The sequence below is a fragment of the Anomaloglossus baeobatrachus genome, chromosome 7 (assembly GCF_048569485.1).
Source record: "Anomaloglossus baeobatrachus isolate aAnoBae1 chromosome 7, aAnoBae1.hap1, whole genome shotgun sequence".
Taxonomy (NCBI): Eukaryota; Metazoa; Chordata; class Amphibia; order Anura; family Aromobatidae; genus Anomaloglossus; species Anomaloglossus baeobatrachus.
Genome location: NC_134359.1, coordinates 92,958,832 through 92,980,149, shown reverse-complemented (window position 1 = coordinate 92,980,149; position 21,318 = coordinate 92,958,832). Strand labels below are relative to the sequence as shown.

The 21,318-nt window shown below is 48.0% G+C and overlaps 1 protein-coding gene across 4 annotated transcripts in view; it reads right to left on the bottom strand.

The window, feature by feature from the left end:
- The window catches only part of AGAP1 (ArfGAP with GTPase domain, ankyrin repeat and PH domain 1), a 578,830-nt gene that overhangs the window by 24,526 nt on the left and 532,986 nt on the right, over window positions 1–21,318 (bottom strand). For all 4 annotated transcript variants that reach the window (XM_075317477.1, XM_075317478.1, XM_075317475.1 and 1 more), the window contains one exon: window positions 16,896–17,118. In XM_075317477.1, the coding sequence (XP_075173592.1) occupies window positions 16,896–17,118 (223 nt within the window). The remainder of the gene's footprint in view (window positions 1–16,895; window positions 17,119–21,318) is intronic.

Here is a 21,318-nt window from a genome sequence, read left to right as displayed (position 1 = left end):
TCAAACATGCCTTTTGCTTGGCCTGTGCCAGGCACTACTGCTGTCGGTAACCTGACGGCACTGTAAATACGGCATTGTGGTACACAAGTGAAATACTCCTGGGCACTGGCCCTTTTAAGTCAGGACACAAATTTCACACATAGGGGCATTTCTCATTACGGACCCTGTGCTGGAATTAATCAAGGTGAAAATTGCAATCAATCTCCCGCTGAGAGGAAAGGCTGGCATACTGTGCCCACGTGACAAAGACACTTGACTGTGGAGGCTAGTAAAACAAAAGACGAGTAAGAAGCACAAAGTATGCCTGTGATGCCTGCCTGGATGTGCGGCAACGCTGGAAAAGCAAGTGATAAGGGAGTCTGTCTCACTCGCTTACTGGTGCTCCAGCCATATAACGGCAGGAGGGCCAGGGACCGATTACCGAGCCTGTTAAGAGGACAAGCTGAGCTCAGTGTTGGACTTGGCAAGGTTCCTACAAGTGACAGAGTTATGGTTAGGAGAGCAATGAATATTATGGGTATTGCGGAAAGTAAAGACTGAGCCTGGCCTAGTAAAGAGGCTCTGGGGCTTACTAAGGCCAGGTCGGTCTATGTCACTTATGAGCAGCACTGAGCACATGGCGGATCACATTTTTTAGTTGTTTTGACCCCATACAGAGTGGCTTATGTTGACCATCGTCTGATCTGCACATTTACGCACTGATCTTTCCTACGATTGGAACAACTTTTGCAAAATCAAGGATGAAAAACAAAGTCCACTGTTTCGCATGCAGATATTTCCACAGAATAAAAGAATTTACCCCCCCCGGATATAATTTTGGCCATTAGCAGACTCTGATGTCCGTATACCGTATAGCACTATCAATAATTAGTATCAAATTCAGTAAAAAGTCAGATGACCATTTCAGCATTCACATCCTAAATAAAGAGGTTAACACGGGATGCGTCTGAGCCCCCCTCCCCACACACATACACAGCATCTGCTGCCCCTAGACAATCCAGCTGTCCAAACTTTATTGGCAGCAAAATGTCAGATTCGTGCGACAAGCACACGGGCAACAATCACATACAATCACGCCAACACGCATGACACACGGCACAGCCAATGCTTCCCAGTCTGAGCACAGCGACGGGGGCACGCTGATCCGGCACAGCCCGTCTGACTCTAATACACCTTGAGTTGCAATTAGTGGCCCTGTCATTTTCGGCCGCTGCTGCCAATTAATTAAGCCTGTCAAACGGAAAAACAGCGGCACTCACAAGATAATTAATATCGGGAGAGACGCGGCAGCTCGGAGCTGCGAGAACGTACCCTGGAGAAGAGGAGAGAGAAAGAGGAAAGACAAATAGAAACTCGAAGAGAGACAGAGACTGTGAAACAGAGACAGTTTATTGAGCCATAAGAGACCGTTCAGATGAATTACATGAGACAAGAAGAACAACCGTACATAGAAAACACTAAGAGATGAAAATAAGTGACGTGGCGGAGAACAGAGGCATCCGCTAAGAGAATACAGCGGTAAGGTTTACCGAGAGCGGGAGCAGATGATCCGAGGGTAGAGAACACAATATGAGAGGAGTGATTGGTACCAGCAAACTGGCAGAGAAGAAAGTTAAACTGCCCTTGTTCTAATTGTTAAATTTGATGGTCCGTGGAGGGGGAAGGGGGGAACGCTCTGATTAAAAGCTCCCCACGAGCCCAGCAGCCTCTCGCAGTCTGGGCAGCTGCAGTGTCAGAGCTGGGGAGCTTATTCATATCATTAAGCCCCAGAGAACTTAATTGAAAGAAGAGCCAGGCCTGGACCTTGACACGCAGGAGGTCAGAGTAATTGCTGCCGGACATATTTAACATTAAGATAATCAGCCTATTAATTACCCTTCGGATCATTAAATCAGCCAGTTGCAAAATGAAATTCCTGCCTCTATTACTCAGCTGAGAGACCACAGGGCCTCCACTCACCATCTATCAGATTGAGGCTGAGCCAGCGAGGGAGAGGGGGGAGAGGAGAGAGACCGTGCCAGGAGGAGAGAAGACAGGTAAGGGATAAGGTGGTAAGAGGGGACTGAGGAACAGAGGAGGTGACGCCGAGGAGGAAAGGCAGGTTAGGGTGCACAATGGCCAGCCACGGGAGAATATTCACGGTTCATGCTTAGGATGGTAACTAGGTGCAGGCGACACGTAACTTCTTCCTAAAAGCCCGGCATCTAACAACTCATGATATCTCCCATGGTCGAGTCGTGATGTGCAAGGGGTTAAATTCACATCAAGACAGGAGCTGGCCCTTGGACCAGAGTGTGGAGATCACAGCCAGCCATGAGGTCCTGATTACAGCAAGTTAACGAGGTGAGGTGACCCTGGCTGGCAGAGACAGGAGCCAGGGTAAGTAAATAGGGGAGGGCAGGCGGAGAGGACTGAGGGGGGGCTGCCAGCTCTCCACTTAGCAGGATAATAAAGGAAATCATCCTTGATTATCAGTGCTAATTTGGACACTGCCGGTAGCTTGTTATGCGAGCTCTGAGTAGCATTTAATTAATTCAATTGCTTGTTAATGGGGGAAGTGACATGTGGGGAGCAGATGGGTCTATGGGTCAGTTTAGCAGGAGCATTGTCCTGTCACATACACCCGCCTTCATTTCTCTCCCAAAACATGAGCTATATATGTCTTGTATCCACAGCAACGGCCCGTTAATGTCACTGATTATTTTATTCTCTAGAACGTGTCAAAATACATCACATACACATAAACGTCACAGTAATATAGCCGGGACCACGGAAGCCAGAATCGGAGAAAACAACATGAAATTTCATACCGCAATTTATAACGAGCATGAAAAGAAAATGATTCCCAGCGCCTCCATCTATTATGTTTTTACAATGTTTCCATACCAGATTGCGAGGCGTCAGTGCCGATAGGTCAGAATGCTTCTATTTCGCTGGACCAGGACCACCACCATGAGCCCACAATGTGAGCGGGGTACATCTGACAGTGTGTGGAGGCTGCAGAGACACCGGGAGCCATAACCAGTAACCGCAGCCATCGCTCCCCTCCACATATGACGCAAGGAATCGGACCATGAAGAACGAATCAGAAAGACTAAAAAAAGCTGTGAAATGTGATTTTAGGGCCCAATGCATCAAAAAGTTTCTGACAAAATCATGGCGTAGATCTAATTTCAAATGTCACTACATTTTTTTTTGCCAGCAGTGGCCATCTCCACTCAGGAAGGGACGTGGCCAACAGAGTCATAATTTACTCCAGAAAACAATTTTTTTATGCTGGTGATCTGCAGCTAGAAGACGGGGCAAAACACTGAATGTGGCGCATCTTACCCCAGCACAGCCTTCATCAAGACTGAGGAGCAAAACGCCTGCCCTGATGTATCGGAGCCAGAAAGGACAAATAAACACATTTTCAATTGACTGCAGTGCTTGTTCAGGTTTCATTTATTTCAAAATATTTTTTGTTGACAGTCTGACCTTAAGGCCCCGTCACACTAAGCAACATCGCTAGCAACATCGCTGCTAACGAACAACTTTTGTGACGTAGCAGCGATGTTGCTAGCGATGTTGCTGTGTGTGACATCCAGCAACAACCTGGCCCCTGCTGTGAGGACGTTGGTTGTTGCTGAATGTCCTGGGCCATTTTTTAGTTGTTGCTGTCCCGCTGTGAAGCACAGATCGCTGTGTGTGACAGCGAGACAGCAACAACTAAATGTGCAGGCAGCAGGAGCCGGCTTCTGCGGAGGCTGGTAACCACAGTAAACATCGGGTAACCAAGAAGCCCTGTCCTTGGTTACCCGATATTTACCTTCGTTACCAGCCTCCGCCGCTCTGTCAGTGCCGGATCCTGCTCCCTGCACATGTAGCTGCAGGACACATTGGGTTAATTAACCCGATGTGTGCTGTAGCTAGGAGAGCAGGGAGCCAGCGCTAAGCATTGTGCGCTGCTCCCTGCTCTGTGCACATTTAGCTGCAGTACACATCGGGTAATTAACATGATGTGTGCTGTAACTAGGAGAGCAAGGAGCCAGCGCTAAGCAGTGTGCGCTGCTCCCTGCTCTGTGCAGCTGCACCCTGTACTCTATACCCTATATATGTACCCTGTGCAGCTGCACCCGGTGTGCGCTGCTCCCTGCTCTGTGCACATTTAGCTGCAGCACACATCGGGTAATTAACCCGATGTGTGCTGTAACTAGGAGAGCAGGGAGCCAGCGCTCAGTGTGCGCTGCTCCCTGCTCTCTGCACGTGTAGCTGCGTGCGCTGGTAACCAAGGTAAATATCGGGTTAGTTACCCGATATTTACCTTAGTTACCAAGCGCAGCATCTTCCATGCGGCGCTGGTCACTGGTGAGCTCACCAGCAACTCAAGTAGCCACGCTCCAGCGATCCCTGCCAGGTCAGGTTGCTGGTGGGATCGCTGGAGCGTCGCAGTGTGACATCTCACCAGCAACCTCCTAGCAACTTACCAGTGATCCCTATCGTTGTTGGGATCGCTGGTAAGTTGTTTAGTGTGACTGGACCTTTACTATGTGTCCTCACTGGCATCTAAATTTATTGGCATACCTAAAAGCTGAAATCAGCTACATCTGTGCTTTTGCACAGAGCTCAACAATGTAAAAGTGGTGGTGAAGCACCTGTGCTGATGTCACGATCATGTGACCGTAATGGGTGAAGCTCAGCAGAAATGTGAACATAAGGACCTCTGGTAATCAACAGAAGAGAAGTGGTTGTGCAGGACCTGTGCTGATGTCACGATCATGTGACTGTAATGGGCGGAGCTCAGCAGAGAAGTTATGTTGAAGGATCTGTGATGTAATCAATTACAATGCTAGGTGTGCGACTAAGTTAAAGAAAAAATGTCTGAACTTGAGTGACAGTGACTTAGTGACTGATCCCAGCAAAAGTTCCACCCCTATGACTGAATCCTAATGTACCACATTCACCTAAGCATATAAAGTTTGTTTTGCTTTTTTTAAGATAAATGCATAGAATTTTTTTTTTAAAAAAAACCCATGTAAGTGATGCATATTGCATCATTTAAAGCACATGGTTAGAGGTTTAATATTGGAACCCCTCCCCCCCCCTGAAAAGACAGGTTGTCTTTAAAGAGCACCAATCACCAGGATTTTCCTATATAACCTAAAGGCAGTGCTATACTGGCACTATTAGGCTGATTCTATACATACCTTTAGTTGTCAGCTAGGATGTATAGGTTTTGAAGCACAAGCAAGTAAAGTTTATAAAATTAGCAGCTTGTTGAGTGACAGCAGCTGCAGCTGCCAATAGCTGGGGGTATTCATAGTTATCCCCTCCCCCTGTTATTTATGCTAATTCTTTTATACAATCATTTTAGTTTATGACTAAAAGGGCCTGTGCTGATGTCATACCCATGTGACCAGAAGGGGCAGGGCCTCAGCCAACATAGGTGTTACCAGGAAGCACCATTTTCTGTTGGCTGAGGCCCCACCCCTTCTGGTCACATGGATATGACATCAGCACAGGTCCTTTTAGTCACAAACTAAAACTAGCATTGGCTTTAGGTTATATAGGAAAATCCTGGAGATTGGTGCGCTTTAAGGACCACAATGGTTCAGCATGACTTAGACGAGTGTGGCATCACAGCCCTGCTGCGCCCCAGCTTCACCCATTTTGGTGTAGGTGGGAAAAACTGGTATGAAAATCGCAAAAGTTGTAACATTTTTGTGCAACACAGAGTTGAGCCAGTATTTTGTGACTTTTCAAAGCAATATATGCTAGAATTCTCGTTAAATAGCGTTGCTGAATCGGGGTCTACGTCTTGTATGGAAATAGTACTAAAAATTACATTAGATAAATGGCATTGAATAACACTCACCTACTGCTGCAAGTTTCCAAAGCAAATACAAGTACATTTTACATTAGATAAAAGACTGTACAGTATATGTAGACATCCATATACTGCTTTCAACTCCCTGAGAAAACTTTGGCTGCTGCACTTTTGGATCCATAAAAAAAGGTGAAAAAAAAGGGGACTCCTAAACAACTGAGTTACCGTAAAAGGGAGGAAGAAAACCGAGAAACCCAATTGCTCACATCTCTTCCAGGTACAATCAGGAATATGTGAAACAGTAATCCTATTATTTAGTAGTGATGATAGATATACTGGTCTCACCTCTCTGCTATATCCAATTGTCTCCTCCACTAAGTTTTTATGTCTTTACTCCATGATCCCTGCAAGATGTGAATTCTTCTCGGCCCCTTATTTTCGCACCTAAACTTTACTCCAGAGCCCTCTTTAATCCCAGAGGACAGTATGTGTGAGGTGGATGCCTGCCCACTTTAGCCGTTTACTGATGTTTGTGACATTTTCCACCCATTGAAATGAATGTGGTGTGTCAAAACGCAACCAAAATGTTAGCTGTGCGTTTGCATGCCTTTTGGTTGCGTTGTGGATGCATTTTTGTCAACAAAAACGCAGGTCACCAACTTTTCTCCATTCTCTCTCTCTTGCTCTCGGTTTCTCTCCGCTTCATACTCACCGATCACTGGAGCGGCTGTCACACTGCTCCCACAGCCTCTCCTGCTTCTGAAAGTGCAGGCCGCTCATTAGGCTCATCTCATATTCCCTGCTTCCCCCACCCACCATGATTGGTTGCAGTCAGACACGCCCCCACGCTGAGTGACAGCTGCCAGACTGCAACCAATTACACCCACCGGTGGGCGGGTTTATATCGTCCAGTACAATAAATAAATTAAAATTTCGGCATGTGTTCCCCCCCCTCCCCCATTTTGATTCCCAGCCAAGATAAAGCCTCACAGCTGGTATTCTCAGAAAGGGAGCCCCCCAGCCTAAAAATACCAGCCAGCAGTCGCCTGGAATTGCCGCATTCATTACATGCGACAGTCCTGGGACTGTAACTGGCTCATCCCGAGTGCCCTGGTGCGGTGGCAATCAGGGTAATAATGAGTTAATGGCGGCCCACAGCAGCCACTAAAACCTAGCTTAGTGATGGCAGGTGTCTATGAAACACCCCCTCATCACTAATCTGTAAGTGAAAGAAAATACACACGAACACTGAAAAATCATTTATTTGAAAGACAAAAAAAAGACACCCTCTTTCACCACTTTATTAACCCCCCAAACATCCCCCAGGTCCGTCGTAATTCACACAATGTCCCACGACGCTTCCAGCACTGCTACATTTGACCCTCACAGCAAGCGCCATAGAACAAGACTGCTCGCTGTGAGCTCCATGTAGCAACTGAAGCGAGTTGCGCTGTGGTGACGTCACCGATTACCAGAGTGACTGAAGTGAGCCGTGTGATCTGCAGTGCGGTCACTCAGGTGACTTCCGGTCACAGCTGGAATCCTTCACCTGTGACCGCAAATTAGACCGCGACACAGAGACAGCCGCGCGCGGAGAATGAACTCAGGTGAACCTCTGACATCACAACTGCTAGCCCCGCACTAAATCCTGTGTCGCGGCACTGACGTCAGAGGCTCACCCAAGTTGATTCTCATCGCGCGGCTCTGTTGGCTGTCAGCGGCCAGTCATGCTCTATGGTGCTGCTGTGACAGGACAGGGATGTAGCAGAGCTGAATCGCTGTGGGACCTCGTGTGGATTACTTTGGACCTACACGGGCGTTTAGGGGTTAATAAAGTGGTGGAAGAGGGTGTTTTTTGTATTTTATTCCAAATAAAGGATTTTGGGGGTGTATGTGTTTATTTACTTTCACTTACAGATTAGTGATGGGATCTCAGACGACTGCCATCACTAATCTAGGACTTAGTGGCTTCTGTGGGCTACCATTAACTACTTATTACAACGATTGCCACCACACCAAGACAACGGGAAGAGCTGGGCCCAGCACCAGAATTGGCGCATCTTATGGATTCGCCACTTCTGGGGCGCCTGAGGGTTGCTATTATTTGGCTGGACAGGGCCAAATATTGATGTAAAGAAATGTAGGTTTCAGCTCACCTATATGATAACCTCCAGGCTGGAATGGATGCCCGCAATCCCCCAGACAGGCAGGTCCGTAGTCCAAGACAGCAGCAAAAGGGTTGAAGGGATGGGACTCAGCACCAATACTATATGATAAAACTTGGAAGCTTTATTTCAATATTTAAAAGCGGTCACAGGTCATCCAGAAAAAATGCTGTGCGGCTGCCTTGCGGCTAGGCTTGACGCGTTTCGGACAGAGAAAGGGGGAATTTAAAAACAGTCCTTAATCATAAGCCCAATGATTAAGGACTGTTTTTAAATTCCCCCTTTCTCTGTCCGAAACGTGTCAAGCCCAGCCGCAACCTTGTAAAACTGTAAAGGGGAAAAAAGCGCAATAGGGTCTTACCCGGTATGAGGGTGGACAAACAAGACAAAGAAGCACTCACCTGGTGAGGTTGTGCCAGTCACAACCCCTTATGATAGCCTGTGAGTGCCTGGTGGTTTAGCTGCAGCCCCGGGAGAGGAATTTTGTATCACACAGGTAGAAGAAAAGACCGGGTTTATGCCGCGCTGAAAACCACTGATGCGTGTAAATTAAAAGATTTTAATCTTAATCTTTTAATTTACACGCATCAGTGGTTTTCAGCGCGGCATAAACCCGGTCTTTTCTTCTACCTGTGTGATACAAAAGCCCAGCCGCAAGGCAGCCGCACGGCGTTTTTTCTGGATGACCTGTGACCGCTTTTAAATATTGAAATAAAGCTTCCAAGTTTTATCATATAGTATTGGTGCTGAGTCCCATCCCTTCAACCCTTTTGCCAAATAATGATGTGCCTTCCTACCCTAATATTAGCCCCCAGTTGTCTGCTTCACCTTGGCTGCTTTTAGAAAAATAGGGGGACCCTATGTCATTTTTTTTTTTTTTTTAATTAATAAATAAAAAAAAAAGTGTGGGATTCCCTCTATTTTTCATAACCAGCCAAGGTACAGCAGACAGCTGAGGGTTGCAGCCTGCAGCAGCTGCTGTTCCTGTGCTGGATATGAAAAATGGGGGGGACCCCAAGGGCTTTTTTTTTTTTTTACCAAAAAAAAAAAAAAAAAAAGCTGTCCAAGCTAGCTATCCCTCTATCAGGCTATTCTGTTATTTCTATCTATATGTTCGTTCTTATTATGTATTCTATATGTTTTACTATTCTATGTTCTATCTATCTACCTATCTATTTCTTCTATCTATCCTAGCTATCTATCAATTATCCTATCCTCTCATTTTATTTCTCGTTTAAAAAACGCACTGACAAAATCGTAACGAATACAGTGTTTTTGTTTTGTCAAACGCAGTGTTTACAGTTGTCAAGTCTGCCAGAGGGTGCATTATTTTTGTCAAATCAAGAACGCAGCATGCGGACATGCCCTAAGAGTATGTGCTCACGATGAGTTTTACTTGCATCTTTTACGCTGCTTGAAAAAAACCCAGCATTTTACAGCACAAGCAAAGTGGATGGGATTTATAGAAATCTGAAGTCCACTGCGCTTCTTTTTTACTCTGCCTATACCGACCTGTGGTGCATTTTCCAATCCGCAGCATGTCAATTCCTCTTGTGCAGAAAACTCCAGGTGCACATATTCTTAGTGTCCACTATCCAGACATTGTGCGATTATAACCTTATTCATATCAAAGTCAGTTTTTGAAAGAAAAAAAAAAAAAGTGTAATTTTTTTCCATTAGAATAAAAACACAAAACAAACATGCCTCAAATGCATGACAAAAATATTGTGAACGCCACTCACTGTATATTGTGATATTATTATTTCTTGTGCAGAAAACTCCTCACCAGCCGATTCACAAAACACACTTTTACATGTAATTATGTTGATTGTTAATTTGGGAACCAAAAATATAAATTTACAGGCATAGAAATGGAAGTTTGTGAACATTTTTTCTTCCATTAGCCTGAAGTCCTGATACAAGTACGGCCTCCTCTGTCCGATATTATCACCTTTCATTGTTGTGTATTGAGCGAAAAACGACTTACTTTAATCTGTAGGGCATAATGAGCCGTGTTGTAGCAATATTGTAAGGAAGCGGCTTTGCTGTATTCTTACATCCCCTTTTGTTAGGTGTCAGGTAAATACTTGTGCCTTTTACATTGTATACACACACGCAGCTTTGAGGTTGGGTTTTTTGTCATCCACTCCTGGTGTTTGGCCAAACAAAAAACACAAAATATACCCTACTGCATATGTGAATCCAGCCTTATAACGACTATTCTCTGAAGGATGGGACAAGTGGGCTGACATAATGTGTTTTTGTAAATCACATCAGGTCCCCTCCTCTCTACTGACAATATACAAATGAAAAGGACAATAACAACAACAAGCTATAAATCGGAATCACCTGCTCTGCACAATGTCTGAGAGGCTCTCAATTGGAGTCAGGTCTGGAGAATATGGGTCTATCAATGGCATCAGTGCCTTCTTTATTTAGCTACTGCCCACATATTCTGGCCACATGAGGACAGGCATTGTCCTGCACCAAGAGGAACCCCAGAGTCCTCTGCACCACTGTAACGTCTGTCACTGGCCCTCCATATAGCTCCAAACTAATCTTCCAATAACTCCCCAAACATAATTTCTGGTCCTCACAAGTCCTCCTCCTTACTTCCACGCTCGTACGTTCTTCACCCAATTGCCTCTAAGACTTTTTTGGAGCATCTGCCATGCTGTGGCATTCAGAGGCTCAATATGTCCATTTGCAACCTTCAGACGCAACCTGAAAACTCATCTCTGAAGGAAAGCCTACAGCCTGCAATCATTTTGCTGCCTTCTCATCACCACCACTGGAGCTGCTGCAACCCAACATAATGTTTTGTTCCCCACTACCCTGCAGATTGTGAGCCCGGAAGCGCAGGGTTGTCCCACCTCTACACCAGTCTGTCATAGTGTGTAATTTATATATGTATTTTCTATGTATATCTTTCTCACACATTATGGAATCAGTGGTGCTTTAAAAATCTATATATATAATTGCCTTATTCTGTCTGTCTGTCTTGCTCCAAAATTGTGTCCTTACGGTGACACAAAGCTGATTGGCCGCTGGGCTCGCCCAGGCTCCGCCCCCCCCACAGATTCGCCTCTTGCCCCGGCACCCTGCAGGCATTGGCAACTCAGCCACGCCCCGCCCCCCTCACGCAATGCACGCTAGCTCTGGCCCTGCCCCCCCCCGCATTCCCCGAACCGACACGGTCACGGAGCTACGACTACCAGGTGAGTACTGTACCCCTGGGAGCCCACATCAGCGTACGCCGCCAAACCAGCCGACACATACCCTCGCATTGCTGGGGCTGGCCGGCGTATGCTGGTGTGGGCTCCCGTGCGAGCGGGGGACGAGATGCGCTGGTAACCATGGTAGCATAGTTACCAGCGCATCAAGGTCCTGCAGTGGCGAAAAATACACACACACACACATCACATCGCATCCACATACTCACAACATCCTGGGATATCGCTTGCTTCTCGGCGGCGATATTGTGCTGTGAGCTTCCAGGACCTGCCGGAGGATCACATGGCCAGAAGCATGTGGTATCTCCGGATGTTGTGAGTATGAGCGCGTATGTGCAATATCGTCAATGTGTGTGTGTGAGTGTATGCGATCGGGTGTGTGTGAGTGTATGCGGTCGGATCTGTGAGTGTCGGCAGAGGAGCACGGCGTGCTGGAGGAGGCTGGGAGGAGAAAGGCTGATCCTGGGGAAGGATGGGATGGGGAGGCTGAGAGAAGAGAGGCTGATGCTGGGGGAGGCTGAGGCTGGGGTAGGCTGGGAGGAGAGAGGCTGATGCTGGGGACCGAAAAGGCATCAGCTGGGGACAGAAAAGGCTGATGCTGGGAGGAGAGAGGCTGATGCTGGGAGGAGAGAGGCTGATGCTGGGAGGAGAGAGGCTGATGCTGGGATGAGAGAGGCTGATGCTGGGATGAGAGAGGCTGATGCTGGGGACAGAGAGGCTGATGCTGGGGACAGAGAGGCTGATGCTGGGGACAGAGAGGCTGATGCTGGGAGGAGAGAGGCTGATGCTGGGAGGAGAGAGGCTGATGCTGGGAGGAGAGAGGCTGATGCTGGGAGGAGAGAGGCTGATGCTGGGAGGAGAGAGGCTGATGCTGGGAGGAGAGAGGCTGATGCTGGGAGGAGAGAGGCTGATGCTGGGAGGAGAGAGGCTGATGCTGGGAGGAGAGAGGCTGATGCTGGGAGGAGAGAGGCTGATGCTGGGAGGAGAGAGGCTGATGCTGGGAGGAGAGAGGCTGATGCTGGGGACGGAGAGGCTGATGCTGGGAGGAGAGAGGCTGATGCTGGGAGGAGAGAGGCTGATGCTGGGAGGAGAGAGGCTGATGCTGGGAGGAGAGAGGCTGATGCTGGGAGGAGAGAGGCTGATGCTGGGAGGAGAGAGGCTGATGCTGGGAGGAGAGAGGCTGATGCTGGGAGGAGAGAGGCTGATGCTGGGAGGAGAGAGGCTGATGCTGGGAGGAGAGAGGCTGATGCTGGGAGGAGAGAGGCTGATGCTGGGAGGAGAGAGGCTGATGCTGGGAGGAGAGAGGCTGATGCTGGGAGGAGAGAGGCTGATGCTGGGAGGAGAGAGGCTGATGCTGGGAGGAGAGAGGCTGATGCTGGGAGGAGAGAGGCTGATGCTGGGAGGAGAGAGGCTGATGCTGGGAGGAGAGAGGCTGATGCTGGGAGGAGAGAGGCTGATGCTGGGAGGAGAGAGGCTGATGCTGGGAGGAGAGAGGCTGATGCTGGGAGGAGAGAGGCTGATGCTGGGGACAGAGGCTGATGCTGGGGACAGAGAGGCTGATGCTGGGGACAGAGAGGCTGATGCTGGGGACAGAGAGGCTGATGCTGGGGACAGAGAGGCTGATGCTGGGGACAGAGAGGCTGATGCTGGGGACAGAGAGGCTGATGCTGGGAGGAGAGAGGCTGATGCTGGGAGGAGAGAGGCTGATGCTGGGAGGAGAGAGGCTGATGCTGGGAGGAGAGAGGCTGATGCTGGGATGAGAGAGGCTGATGCTGGGGACAGAGGCTGATGCTGGGGACAGAGGCTGATGCTGGGATGAGAGAGGCTGATGCTGGGGACAGAGAGGCTGATGCTGGGAGGAGAGAGGCTGATGCTGGGAGGAGAGAGGCTGATGCTGGGATGAGAGAGGCTGATGCTGGGAGGAGAGAGGCTGATGCTGGGAGGAGAGAGGCTGATGCTGGGAGGAGAGAGGCTGATGCTGGGAGGAGAGAGGCTGATGCTGGGAGGAGAGAGGCTGATGCTGGGAGGAGAGAGGCTGATGCTGCGGGCAGAGAGGCTGATGCTGGTGCAGCATGGGGGATGGAGCACGATGGGGGGTGCGCAGCATGGGGGATGGAGCACGTTTGGAAGTGCGCAGCATGGCGCATGGAGCACGTTTGGGAGTGCGCAGCATGGCGGATGGAGCACGCTTGGGAGTGCGCAGCATGGCGGATGGACCACGTTTGGGAGTGCGCAGCATGGCGGATGGAGCACGTTTGGGAGTGCGCAGCATGGCGGATGGAGCACGTTTGGGAGTGCGCAGCATGGCGGATGGACCACGTTTGGGAGTGCGCAGCATGGCGGATGGAGCACGTTTGGGAGTGCGCAGCATGGGAGATGGAGCATGATGGGGGGGGCGCGCAGCATAGGGGATGGAGCACGATGGGGAGTGCGCTGCATGGGGGATGGAGCACGATGGGGAGTGTGGAGTATGGCGGATGGAGCACATTTGGGAGTGCGCAGCATGGCGGATGGAGCACGTTTGGGAGTGCGCAGCATGGCGGATGGAGCACGTTTGGGAGTGCGCAGCATGGCGGATGGAGCACGTTTGGGAGTGCGCAGCATGGGAGATGGAGCACGATGGGGGGTGCGCAGCATAGGGGATGGAGCACGATGGGGAGTGCGCTGCATGGGGATGGAGCACGATGGGGAGTGCGCAGCATGGCGGATGGAGCACGTTTGGGAGTGCGCAGCATGGGAGATGGAGCACGATGGGGGGTGCGCAGCATAGGGGATGGAGCACGATGGGGAGTGCGCTGCATGGGGATGGAGCACGATGGGGAGTGCGCTGCATGGGGGATGGAGCACGATGGGAAGTGCACACCTCCCCCCAACACACACACACACGCGCGCGCACTGCACAACACACCACACACACACTGGGAACCACAAACAACTGCCCTACACAGACACCCACACACACAGACAACGTTGCACACACAAATATACGCACATACCGCACAACACACACATTGCACACAACATACCTCCCCCCAAAACACACCACACACACACAAACCGCGCAACACACATACAACGCTACAGACACACAGCGCTCCACAAACAACGCAACACACATACAACACCGCTCTCACCCCCCGCCCCACCCAGACAACACCCAGAACATGTACAGCGCCCTACACAAACACTTGGTAACTACACACAACAACATCTATATATATATATATATCTATATATATATATATATATATATATATATATATATATATATAACAAAAATCATACATGAACTACACAATACGTAAATTCTAGAATACCCGATGCGTAGAATCGGGCCACCTTCTAGTAAATAATAATGATAATGGATCTGAGTATTTACTCTGCCATCATGGAGGCTTGTGTGACACACCATGGATCAGCCTCCCCAGACTATCACTGATCCACCACCAAACTGGTCATGCTGGATGATGTTGCAGGCAGCACGATATTCAGCACGGCATCTCCAGATGCTTTTACATGTGCGCGGAGTGAACCTGCTCTCATCTGTGAAGAGAACTGAGCGCCAGTGGTGGACCTGCCAATTCTGGTGCACTGTGTCAAATACTATATCAGCTGCACAGAGCTGGGCTCTGGGCATAGGTCCCATCTCATGGCATCTGGCACATATGGAGGTCATATTATAGGGTTCTGGAAGTGCTCCTCCTAGGAACAAAGGAGCAGAAACGTGTCCTGCTGCAGAGTGGAGGCTTTTCTCTCGAGACAACACATAGGATTGTGCCATCTTGGAGGAGCTGGACTATCTGTGCATGCTGAATGGCCTGTAGGCACCGCATCAGTAGTGGCAAGGACATTAGCAAATGGCAAAAGCCTCCCATACACGTGAAACTATAGTCAGCTGAACGCTCTGATATCAGCAAATAGTCTAATGTGTATGGGAGTCTCCCGACTCTCCCCCTACAAATAAAGCCCGCTTTACACGGTACGATCTATCGTGCAATTTCACGATCGATCGTACCCGCCCCCGTCGTTTGTGCGTCACAGGCAATTAGTTGCCCGTGGTGCACAAACTCGTTAACCCCCGTCACACACACTTACCTGCTGTGCGATGTCGCTGTGGGCAGCGAACATCCTCTTCCTGAAGGGGGAGGGACGTTCGGCGTCAAAGCGACGTCACACAGCGGCCGGCCAATAGAAGCGGAGGGGCGAAGATGACCGGGACGTAAACATCCCGCCCACCTCCTTCCTTCCGCATTGCCGGCGGGTGCCGCGGGACGGAGGTAAGCTGCTGTTCATCGTTCCCGGGGTGTCATACGGTGCGGTGTGTGCCACGATTTGTGAGCGATACTGCGTCGCTCGGAGGTGTCACACAGCCCGAAGTCGCAAGCAATGCCGGATGTGCATCACAAAAACCGTGACCCTGATGATCTATCGGACGATAGATCATCTCGTGTAAAGCACCCTTAAGGAGGACAAGAAGGAAGTGGCCTGTTGGAAATAACCTGCTGCCAGAGACGCATTCCTACGTATAATTGGAGCCGAACAATCATTTGTTATGTAATGCATACAGTCTATTGCCACCACTTTCAAAACCATTCTCATTTGGGGGTCCCCTTGCTGTTGACTCTCCAGTGCTGCTGTCGTCACTTTCAATTGCAACAAAGTAAGTTAAATTGATTCACAATCATTCATGTCTCCTAAATGGGCAGATTGATAACTCTGCAATTTAAAGGGAACCTGTCACCCGATTCACGCTGTCCACACCACGGTAAGCAGCCCGGCACCGCTATTGCATCCATTTATGTTTTAGTCTGAAATGTGGCAGCGTTTCAGAGACATATTATGAAAAGCCAGCTTGGGACTATGACATTCGGCTCATTAGTCCAAAGCCGCTCCCCTGCAGCTTACCCCTTCCCCACTTTCCGTGACTGACTGCTGTCTCCCTATCCACATACATAGAAAAAGACCTGTCAGTATTTCAGTGCTTGGAGCGCAGAAGCCATCAGGGATTGGTCTCGGACTAGTCCGCAGAGATGCATAGTCCCAAGTTGGCATTTCAAACCATGTTCTCCCTGAAATGCCACAACATTTCAGACTAAAATATGCGGGGATTCAGTAGCAGTCATGCAGCATGAACAGGGGACAGGTTTCATTTAACCGACTAGCAAGTTGTACTGTAATGCTTAAGTGTTCCCTTAATTTCTTTGAGCAACACAGCTGAGTGTGCACAAATATGCCAATAGTTTCCTTAGAAAGAGAGGATAGGAATGTTAGTGCAATCCTAAAAGTCAATATCAATTCTTTAAATGGCCTTGTCACCTAGCCAAACCAGTTCTTTCTTTGCACTGATGAGGGGCAACAACCCAGAAGCATGTGTCTGTAAATGGATCTTCTGGCTTAGCTGCTCATCCTAAGTCATGTAGTAAGACCCTTTTAGAAGGTCCATACTGACATTTAGTTTTTCTACTTCCAATAGGTGACACTAGAGTTCCTGTCCCCTTCCACTATTAAGAGGCTATTTGAATGCTGAAATTTCCAGGAAAGCATGGCCTGGGCTATAAGTCTGCTGCTTAAATAATATATTTACATACAGTACATAGTGATAAAATGATAATAGCTACTGATAATAACAGAAAAGTTCTGTGAAATTAACTGGCAATACTTCTTTCTCTGTTCTTTAATAATGACACTGACCTGGGGCTTTCTGAACATGGCTTGACGTGGCCTTGACTGCTTCCTTCCCATATACTGTTCGCCAGCTCATTTCCAATGGCAGACATGACTTTTATTAACTCAGGCGGCCAGTCGTCAAGGTCCAAAGATCGGACGCGGGAAAGATGAGTCCCCAGGTTGCGATGAATCCCAGAACATTCTATGCACATTAGAGCTCCGAGATTCAGGCTGGCCCAGTCGGGATCTGTGGAGATCAAAAAGGAAGAATACATAGTACACATTCACTGTGTACATACAAAAATGTGTCTGAGACAAATCTTAAGCCTGCTTATAATATGAAGTCACTGAATGGTGTAATATCACTGATATACTTTGATAGGATTAACCTAATAAATGGTTCACATTTTTGAAGGTCTTATTCTAGCCCTAAGGGGGGCTTTACACGTTGCGACATCGCTTCCAAAATATTGTCGGGGTTACGTCGTGAGTGACGCACATCTGGCGCCGGTAGCGACATCGCAGCGTGTAAATCCTAGGTGCGACGATAAACGATCGCAAAAGCGTCGAAAATCGGTGATCTGTGTAGAGTCATTCATTTCCATAATGTCGGGTCGACCGCAGGTACGATGTTGTTTGTCGTTCCTGCAGCTCCACACATCGCTGTGTGTAAACCCGCAGGAGCGACAAACATCTCCTTACCTGCATCCTGACGGCAATGCGGAAGAAAGCATGGTGGGCGGGATGTTATGTCCCGTTCATCTCCGCCCCTCCACTTCTATTGGCCGGCCGATTAGTGACGTTGCGGTGACGTCGCACATGCAATATGTGGTGATTGCTACCGTAGCGAACATTATCACTACAGCAGCTTCACACGCACATACCTGCTCGGCGACGTCGCTGTGACTGCCGAACTATCCCTCCTTCAAGGGGGAGGTGCGTTCGGCGTCATAGCGACGTCGCCGAGCAGGTATGTGTGTGTGAAGCTGCCGTAGAGATAATGTTCGCTACGGCAGCAATCACCACATCTCGCATGTGCGACGGGGGCGGGTGCTATCACGCTCGGCATCGCTAGCTGATGCTAGCGATGTCGCAACGTGTAAAGCCCGCCTGCATTCATACATCTATTGTACTCGTCTGCTTGATGGTTGTTTTTTTAAATGGACAGCACACCGACTATGAGCTTCATTGAGCCATCCATTTTATGTTCAATCTATTTTTATTGGAAGTTATCAGGATTACAAAAAAAAACCAACATAGAGTCATATAACAAGTTATGCAAAGAAAGCAATCTGCAGAGAGCAGCCTGCCGGTGTCCCGTACAAGCAGCATATCGATTCTTAGGCATTTTCAAAACCTTTGAAGCGTATGTAATGATGAACACAACAAGTTCGTGGATTTGCAGTACCAGAATTGAAATTCAGAGAATATAGGCAAAGAACGTATTCTTATTCAAAACTTCAAAAATTTAAAGATTATGCCGATGTTCAGACTGCTAGTATTAAGAGAAGCAAGCTCAGGAGTAGAAATGTCAAGTTTCAAATTTAGAAGCGGGGATCAAGCAAGCCTAGTAAGTTAATACTTTAGTATTCCCTCGCTCAATGGAAAAAACTTGCTGACCGGAGCCATTAAAGTTATGAATGAAACAACAAAAATATTTATAAAATAATATATACATATCTCTCATTATTCCAGTATAAGATCAGGAGAAAATACCATAGGCAGAAAGAGTTTGAAAGAATAAGAAAGGAAAAGGATATGGAGGAGAAAGCAGAAGGAGATGAGAGGAAAATGGGGAAGAGATGGGGAGAAAGAAAGGAGATGGAGAGGGGGAGGAAGGGGGGGGAGGGGGTTCCTCTGAGGTCTACATCTCAAAACAGTTTATGGAAGTCAGGTGAATCCCTAAACATTATCCAATCCTTCCAGGTCCTGTAAAATTTATCTCTGGTGTCTGCGCCCTCGGCAGCAAGCTCCTCCATCCTACAAATATTTGCCATCTCCATGTACCACTCGGAAATAGGAGGGATTGTGGAAGTTTTCCAGTATCTAGGAATGGTGGAGCGTGCCGCCGCAAGGCAGAACCGCAGAATATCTCGCTTATGATATGTGATAGCGTGAGGTAAGACGGAGAGGAGTGTTATCTTGGGACAGTTCTCAACTGTTTTCCCAGTTATGAGATGGTAGTTCGAGAGTACTTTTTGCCAGAACTGCTGTATTCCTTCACATTCCCACCAAATGTGAGTCATTGTGCCAACCTCCCGTTCACATCTCCAACACATTGCTGACACCGTAGGGAATATTGAATGAAGCTTAGCTGGAAATTGGTACCATCTCGTCAAGATTTTAAAATTTTTCTCCTGTGTGGCGCACGTAGCTGATAATTTATGTGTGAATAAAAAGCATTTTTCCCATTCAGCTGGTGAGATATGTTGTTTCAGCTCACTTTCCCAAGCCAACTGGTAGCCTCGTTTGCCTGAGGTCCCAATTTCATTGAGAATGCTGTACAGCTGAGAAACCGGGCGTTCAGGCTGATCTTTTTTCGTAAACAGTTTTTCAATGGCGTTGTATGTGTCTCGAACTCGGCCACTGGACCCCAGCGCGGATACAAAGGCCTGCAGCTGGAGAAATTCCAACCACTTCCTTCCCCCGCCCAGATGCTGAGCTTGAAAAAATTGGAGGGACGGAACCTTGCCATCAATCAGGATGCTCCCCAACCGGGTGTCCTCCTCTGCCCTCCAGCCGAGAAAGCTTCTTTGTTGATATCCTGGGCGGAACGATGGAGTGGAGAATAAAGGCGTGAGAGGACCAATATGTTGTGTAGGGGATAACTTATTGGATATTGTATGCCAGACCCTAAGAGTGTCTTTGGTGAAGTCTGAGTATGAACCCACCTCAGAGAGGTCAGTGATAGGCAGCCATGGAAGATGATGAAGTGGTATCTCCAGCCCCTCCTGCTCCACCTGTATCCACTGCTTGGAGACCTTGTTAAAATGCCAGTCCACCAGGCGGGACATGGCCGCAGCCTGCATGTAGCCCCTAAAATTGGGGAGACCGGCCCCACCCAGTGCCCTAGGGAGGGTCAGGGTGCGGAGATTGATTCTAGGCTTCAACCTACCCCACACGAAACGAATGATGGCTGATTGAAGGCTACAAAAGAAGCTGGAGGGGGGGGAAATGGGGATAGTCTGAAAATAATATAGAAAACGTGGCAGAATGTCCATTTTCACCACATTCATTCTACCCATCCATGATAATTTTAGACCCCCGTAAGATTTAAAGTTTTTGATTGTGCTCTCTAGCAGTGGTAGGTAATTGAGTGTGTAGAGCTTCGAGATGTCTGTCGGTATGTGGATGCCCAAGTATTTGATGGTGGAAGGTCGCCATTTAAATGGGAAGTTGTCTCTTGCCCTTGTAACGTCCTCCTGAGAGAGCGAAATATTTAAGGCTTCTGACTTTGTGAGGTTAACTTTAAAGTTACTAAGGAGGCTGAATCTTTCGAGCCATCCATTTTATAACTGGATCCTCGTATCCGATCCACGTTCTCATTAGATCAGATTCGGGATTAGATCTATGTGGGTCCGTAAAACACGGATGAAAAACTGAAGACATCCTTGAATTCTTCCATTCAAGGATGTCTTCAGTTTTTCATCCTTGTTTTAAGGACCCACATAGTTTTTCACTATTTCATTGTTAAGAGTCAGTGGATAACTAAACTAAAGTTTCAGCTTTATAGAGTGGATGACAAAACTCCCCCCCAAAAAACAGATGGAATATGGATGCAAAATAGATGATGCATAAAACTTGGTCCATTTTACACAGATGTAAATAGGGACACAATTGTGGGAATGTAGCACTGATCTGGCCATATACGTGACCTCCCCCGTACAAATACATTTTCCAAAGTTGTGTTCTCAATGGGGGTGTAACAGAGAAAGCCGCTTTCAGACAGCACTGGAGGCGGCTCATCTGCTTGAGAACAAAAAGCTACGGAGTTAAAATTCACATTGACGGACTTATCTGTTGAAGGATTGTCATTAGGCCGCCATACACATTAGGCAGAGGGTCGTTCCTTGTTGATATTTGTAAGTTTGGATACCTTTAATTAATGTGGGAGGTTTAAAAGGGGTTTCAGTCTACAGCAAATTTTCTTAGAGCGCTGTAGTGTGCATAATCTTAATGTATAATATACACACCGTTAGGATGCAGCTCAGCTTGTTGGTTAAGGTGGTTGTCCCACGATTGCTCAAATGCGATTTAAATACTTCTAGTGATGGTGCCAACTAGCTTCTTTTCTCAAAAAAACATTGAAAAATGCAAGAAAAGAAGCTAGTCTGATCATGACTGCAAGTTTGCAAATTGCATGGGTGGTCATGTGCAGATTGCTTGAACCAACAAGCAGAGCTGAATCCTCACAGTGTGCAAATTATTAGGATTTTGTATTTTAAAG